General features: G+C 41.1%; 1 protein-coding gene across 1 annotated transcript; it reads left to right on the top strand.

The window, feature by feature from the left end:
• Nucleotides 1-116: 116 nt before the first annotated feature.
• Nucleotides 117-6,356, top strand: soul5l (heme-binding protein soul5, like). The gene is made up of 7 exons (XM_086032594.1): nt 117-325; nt 1,860-1,919; nt 2,214-2,295; nt 2,754-2,874; nt 2,959-3,098; nt 4,070-4,233; nt 4,560-6,356. Exons 1-7 carry the CDS (start codon nt 132-134, stop codon nt 5,062-5,064), a joined length of 1,266 nt encoding a protein of 421 aa, XP_085888720.1. The 5' UTR covers nt 117-131; the 3' UTR covers nt 5,065-6,356.
• The last annotated feature ends 807 nt before the right edge of the window (nt 6,357-7,163 follow it).

Here is a 7,163-nt window from a genome sequence, read left to right as displayed (position 1 = left end):
ATCTATCTATCTATCTATCTATCTATCTATCTATCTATCTATCTATCTATCTATCTATCTATCTATCTATCTATCTATCTATCTATCTATCTATCTATCTATCTATCTATCTTTAGGCTCCATGTACAGCAATGTGGAATCATGCTGTGCTCACCCACCCCTACAGCCCCGATTCCCCCACCCCCACCCCCTCCCCCCGGCGTGCTGCGGTGCTGGGCTGGAGGTTGCTGGTGCGTCATATTGCAGCACACTTCAACCACCACCACTGCATCAACATCACGGCATCTCCATCATTTCTGCGGGAAGGACACACACCCGCGACCATGTAAGTGGCTGCCAGACACACACATGGACATCAACACACACTACCGATGCTGTCGATTGTCACCATCATGGCAAAGTAGAGCACATGTTCATTTTGTGTGACTTTTTTTTTCTGCTGCGTCACCGTTAAGTTTACGTTTGCGTCATTGCTAAGCAGCCTGCACAAACTATTGAAAAGACATAGAAATCATCTGAAAATTGTGCCATGAGTAGTATCTTTGGGATTTGTTAAATGGATATTTTGCATGCTGATCCTTACTCGACCTCCAAATGTCTTTGCCTGTGGTAACGGAGGTGAAAAAAGAGAGCAAGCACAACGCTTCCTTCTTGCTGCAGTGACAATGCGCCACACGCAGCTTGCGCACTCCTCCACATCAATATCCGTTGATGCGTTCCAGCCTCCAGCCCCAAGATATCACAAAGTTTTATAACATGGTTTGTAATAAGGAAAATGTCACTACACTCCCAACAAAGTTATAACATAATTGGAGAGAATATACAGTAAAGAGAACTTGTGCATTTGTGATTTCAAGTACACAAAAAAAGACTCTCCTGAGATCAAGCTGCAGTAATATTGGTTGTTTTTCGAATAGGATAAAGAATATATGTCTGCGAGTATATTGTCTGTCTACATGTGGTGCTGTGCGTTTGTGTTAAAATATGCGTTGCTTTAAGGGCTATAACTACTGCGCCACTTATGCTTTTCATTAGCCTGTCTGCACCATTTTGTATTGTGTGTTAGCATGAAGCTAGCACTCTTTCAGATGTTATGTGGTTTAATTAACTCTTTCAATGCCTGCCATTTTCAAAAAAGGGAAGCTCTTGAGAGCCAGCCAATTTAGATCATTCTGACTGATCTTTCAAGGCACATGGAATATTGTGTTTTATGACTATATAAACACAGACAATACCAAATGAACCATTAGTCTCTCCTTTCGTTACAAAAAATATAGTTTCTACCTTATTCCATTGTTTTAGTAATCAGCAGTAAAACATGGGTTGTTTTCACCCGAATCACCTTTTTTGGACCAAAGAAACGCAAAAAGCAAGCCTTTTGTGAAAAGATTTTTTTTTTTTCCGCCCATTCCCATAGGAAAAAAGGTAGTTCACGACAATTGCCTTAACTGATGCTCCTCGTTAGGGTTCCCGTTGACCTAATTACGGCACTCCAAGTGTTAAATACACCACGTAAATTCTCTTTGTTTGCTGTTTACTTTGACAGTAAACTTCAACCAGGAGAGGCAATAAACAGCTTCAAGCTTCTTTTTGAAGAAATATGTTGCAAATGTCATGACTCACTGTTTTCTGGGTTTGAGTCACGTTACGTCCACAATGCTGGGGTGGATTCATCTGATTAATTCTTATTCCACCAACGCAATATCAATCAGAATTTGGTGTTTAGGCAAGTGTGGGTACAAAGAATATATTACTGAAAGAATTTGAATTAACTTGCACTGTAGCTGAAAATATGTCAAACAGTTTTCTATTTGGAAAAAATACTTTTCTACCAAATTGACACGTTTGCCTCTTTGCAGGACTTTCCCATCAGTGTTAGCTGTGTTGGCCTTTGTGGTTACCATTGAAGCAAGTGTTGGGTAAGTTGGAGCATGCCAGCAAAGGCAATGAGATATAGGTTGGAACAGTGTTTTTTTTTTTCCGTTTTTTTTCACCAAGAGAGTTCCTCACCAGGGTAATAAAAGTTGGTGATTTTTCATTATAGTTCGTTTTTATTTTGTTTTGAAATTCTAAATGACGGCTCGTATTTAGAAAAGCTCTTAAGTGGGGGTCACTCGTATCTCAAGGCACCACTGTACTGTACATGCTATGCTTTTGGTTTTACGTGAGTCTCTTTGTAATAATGGAATTGTACTGTTTTAAACTGATTGCAGCCCAAGCACCAATGGCAGCTTTTGCACAGAGTCAAAGGAATGTCTCGAGTTTGAGCTGGTCTGCAAAACAGATGAATATGAAGTGAGTGATGACACCTTTGTTATGATCAATGTCAGTGTGAGTGTTACTATTATGATGAGTGTTACTGTCACTGTATATAAAGGTGTTACATATATTTTCTTGGGTATGTTTGTCACAGTTTTCTACAGTTGTGGGGACCGGAAATCTGACAAACTACACTATGGGGACTCGTAACCCTTTTACTCACATGGATAAAATTTGTTGGTACGCCTCGGTTAATAAAAGAAAAACTAAAGGAAAATATCGACTAAATTAATTATTGATTCAGTCGACTAAATTTATTTATTTATTATTATTATTATTATTATTTATTTATTTATTTTCGTCGGCTAAAATTATACTAAAAATAAAATACAATCAGATGACTAAATTATGATTAAAACTTCAATTGATTTTGTCAAAAGACTATAACTAAAACCAAATGAAAATCTCTTGTCAAAATGAACACTGGTGTACAGCTGCGACACTACAGCCCCACCCGCTGGGTGTCCACAGACGCCGAGGCCTACTTCATGGGCGTGGGTGCTGCTATGGCCTTCAGGAGACTTTTTCAGTACATCACCGGTGCCAATGAAGCAGGTGAGAAGAGCAAATAATCTTGATTGTGAAAACTTGTCATCCCCCCTGCATTCAAATGAGCGATTGAGCGATTGTTGCTGGCAGGCATCCAGATGGAGATGACCGCGCCCGTGTTGGTTAAAATCCCGGAGGAAACCAAAATGTGGGAGCCTGCCATCTACACGCTCAACTTCCCACTGCCGCAAGCCTATCAAGACAAGCCGCCTGCACCCACCAATGACAAGGTGAGGGGACGGTGTAACATCAGTGTCATTAATTTGATACCAAGTGTCCAGTGTGTGTGTGTGTGTGCGTGTGTGACTGGAAATAGATGCCGTCACAAGGTCACCCCTGTGCATCCAACAAAACTCAATGCAGCTCCGCCTACCATGTAGGGTTGCACCCCACCCTGTCCAGGCTTCAAATTCCAAACAGGGTTATAATAGTTTGGGATTTTTCATTATACTTTTATATTTTTGTTTGTTAAATTCAGTATAGGTTCGATTAGGGTTTAGAGAAAGTTTGTTAGTTTTTATTTGGGGAAAATGCTTCGCTTTAGTTGAGTTTTTCTTAGTTTTAGTGTTAGTTTTTTAAATATATGGAGTGTTTGTCGAGTGCAAGATGAAAACAAAAGGTCACTAAGTATTGTATGATAAAGTAAAGTAAAATACAATTCTGAAACAACTGTTTGACCTTTCTTCTTCTGTACAGCTGTACAGCAATACCAAAATAAATACACATAAAATGATCCCTGAAAGCCCATGAATGATATTAATTGAGAAAGACAAAAACGAAAAAAAAAAAAATTTTGGCTATAATTTATAGTTAGTTTTCCTTTTTTTTTTTTTCATTAACGTAAGATGTAATTTCAGTTAGTTTTCATTTTTTGAAAAGCATTTCCGTTTTTGTTTCATTTCGTTAACGAAATATATATATATATATATATATATATATATATATATTTTAAATTTTTGTTGTAGTTATTTTGTTAGTTTTTCCTCAAGTTTAATAACATTGATTACTATGAGTATTTGATAGGAATAGGGACCGAACCGAAAAAAGAAAATGTTTTAAAATTGTCTATATCAACAGTTCAACCATAGATGCACCACAAACACTTCTATTCTTTCATCTCATTTCAAACTCACCTTACAGCATTGCCCTTAAAACAGCGTCATAGTCACCGCTGTGTTGGTGTTGATGTTTGTCCCTCTAGTTGTATTTCACTGAGATGCCCGAGATGGACGTCTACGTGCGCAGTTACGGAGGTTGGATGTTATCGGTGACATCCAGGCTTCATGCGCACCTGCTGACCAAAGAGCTGGAGAGAGTGCGAGCATCTTACAACCACACCTACCACTATGGTGTCGGCTACGACAGGTACATGTGTACAATACATGTTCATCTGCAGAATAAATGCTACTAACACACACTGTTTTTCCAATAGATTTCTGGAGGTGAACCGTTCGTATATGAGTGATCCTACTTAAAAGTTTTTCTAGATTACGTTAGACTGCGCTTTGCGCTAGACTTGCGCTGGGTGTGAAAATAGGGCCCCAAAGTGATTTAACCGGATGTCAAGGCACCACTGTATTTATTATCATTTTTAAAATATGTATTAAATGCTTTTATTTAATGAAGACATTTTCATGTAACATTTCACTTTCCGTGTTTGCGTGTGTGTGTGTGTGTGCATGTGCGTGTAGTCCCTTAAAGCTTCTCAACAGGCACAACGAGGTGTGGTACGTGTCTGAGGGGCCGCGAGTGTGCTCAGATCCACAGGAGCCCACCCCCGCTCACACCCCCAAGACGACACCCAGCCCTCCCGCCGACCTCCCATCGGATCCCCTCACAGACTCCGCCTCTCTCACGACCGGCAACCTGACATCATCCAACACCTCGGACATGCCGGCCGACACATCCTCGGACACGCCGGCCGACGCGCACTTGGACACGCCCACCGATGTGCACTCAGACACGCCCACCAACGTGCACTCTGACACGCCCACCGACTTGCCCCCCAGCCCCTCTCCTTCTCGCCTGTGGGTCGACCTGAGCCCCGCCCCCACCTCGGCTAAGGTCCTGACGGACGTGGCGCCCAACGCCACCTGGTCCGCCTCCGCGACACGCTCGCTGGAACCCCAGGGGGACGCTGCCCAGGGGAACAGCACGGAGCGTGTTTTGGCCGACCCCCAACAAGATGGTGTCTAAGTGGAAACATACCATTGCGCTACTACACCCGCTATGTTAGCTCCTTGTGCTTCACTAGCCACACATATGCATCAGAAAATGACGGCAAATGTTGGTTTTAGCTGCTGAATTAGGTTGAGGCTAAATGCTAGCATCGGGAATCAGGCCAAAGCTGTAACATAAAAGTAGTGCTTTGGCGCCATCTTTTGGCTTCTTGGTGTCGAACTATTTTCAGCAGAAAAGCTTTAGGTAGTGCTTTGCCGCCATCTTGTAGTTTTAAGTGTCAATTCTCGCAGATTTTGGCCTTTACCTCAGAACACGATCTAGTAGACCCCTGCATGCTTGCGGTTCGGCACTTGTGGATTCTCCGTTTAGCAGATTTTTATCAAATCAAAATGTCTTAGTATTTATTAGGTTTTTTTAGAGGGCAAGTCAACCTGCATTTTTCATGGAAAATACTTATTGGCAGATGAACAAGATACCTGATTTATGGTCAAGAAGTAATTTTTTGACCAATGCCGTGAAATTGGATAATTTCCCGTGGCACTGTTGTTGGGAATCACTGGTATTATCAATCTTCAAACGTTTGATTTTGATTTGATTCTATGCACTACATAATCATGTCATTCATCGCAACTTTTGCACATTAAAGCATGCTTGCGTTTGGCTAACTTCCATCACAAAATGACCAAATTTCCGCAATGAGTGGTCAAGGGACTGCGTTGAATAACTCAGACTACATCACAGAAGTGGAAAGTACAGTAGTTGAATTGTATGAACACTTTTTTGGAATCAAATTACTGTTACATTACAAGTAAAACAAATGAAAGTGAAGTTAGAACAATTATTAGACATACATGCAAACCTTCTTCTGGAACTTCAGCCTTAATACTGTGAATTGAACCCGTCTGTTGCATGCAGTCTCCACACTTTACTGAGAGACATTTACGTGCTTTTTAGGTTAGCAACAAATGTCAAATTCAATTCAGTCCACTCTGAACTGTAGCAGGTAAATAAGTGGATGTCGCAGCCTATTAGAGAAACTGCCATTATTTGAGGAATGTAACCAGTCCAATTTGTAATTAGATGTGCCTGTTTTTTTCTCTCTCACCATATTTTGTCCTAGTAGTTCAGATGCATAAACAATTGCAATAAATATTCTTAGGCTCTTGTCGCGGTGAATTAATATCATGCAACGATAGCTAACCCACACAATTAGTGGATGTCATCAATGTGAGTTTGTCGGGTGTTTGTGTCACTAGCAACATTTGGGGTGTTCTGAGGAAGGTGCAATAAAAATGACTGAAAATCCATCTGGACTCATTGCTTCATAAGTAGCAATATTTCCATTACTTTGTGATAGCGATACTTTCCCTGTGGTGCGTTCAAGGCTAAGGGAATTCACAAAGTCAAGCAAGAAAAATGTCAAAATTGGTGATCATATGTGTTTTTGATACTTATGACGTTGCTTTTACAACACTTGCTAACACTTGTTTCAAACTTAGTTTCAAACCCTAACCCAAAGTTTGAAACCCTAGCTGGAAACCTTAACCCTAGTTTGAAACCCTAACCCTAGTTTGAAACCATAGCTGGAAACCCTGACCCTAGTTTGAAACCCTAGTTGCAAACCCTAACCCGAGTTGCAGACCCTAACCCTGACCCTACTTGAAACCGTAACCCTAGTTTGAAACCCTAGCTGGAAAACCCTAACCCTAGTTTGAAACCCGAGCTGGAAACCCTAACCCTAGTTTGAAACCCTAGCTGTAAACCCTAGCTGGAAACCCTAACCCTAGTTTGAAACCCTAGCTGGAAACCCTAACCCTAGTTTGAAACCCTAGCTGGAAACCCTAACCCTAGTTTGAAACCCTATATGGAAACCCTAACCCTAATTTGAAACCCTAGCTGGAAACCCTAACTGAAAACCCTAGCTGGAAACCCTAACCCTAGTTTGAAACCCTATATGGAAAACCTAACCCTAGTTTGAAACCCTAGCTGGAACCCCTAACCCTAGTTTGAAACCCTAGCTGTAAACCCTAGCTGGAACCCCTAACCCTAGTTTGAAACCCTAGCTGGAAACCCTAACCCTAATTTGAAACCCTATGTGGAAACCCTAACCCTAG

Source organism: Filicampus tigris, chromosome 6, assembly GCF_054856515.1.
Source record: "Filicampus tigris isolate MCC_2025a chromosome 6, RoL_Ftig_1.0, whole genome shotgun sequence".
NCBI lineage: Eukaryota > Metazoa > Chordata > Actinopteri > Syngnathiformes > Syngnathidae > Filicampus > Filicampus tigris.
This window is presented reverse-complemented; position numbering and strand designations above follow the sequence as displayed.

Coding starts and splice junctions, on each gene's coding strand:
- soul5l (XM_086032594.1), top strand. CDS start 132: ATGTGGAATCATGCTGTGCTCACCCACCCCTACAGCCCCGATTCCCCC. Junction 326..1,859: donor GGACACACACCCGCGACCAT/GTAAGTGGCTGC, acceptor GCCTCTTTGCAG/GACTTTCCCATCAGTGTTAG. Junction 2,296..2,753: donor GCAAAACAGATGAATATGAA/GTGAGTGATGAC, acceptor ACTGGTGTACAG/CTGCGACACTACAGCCCCAC.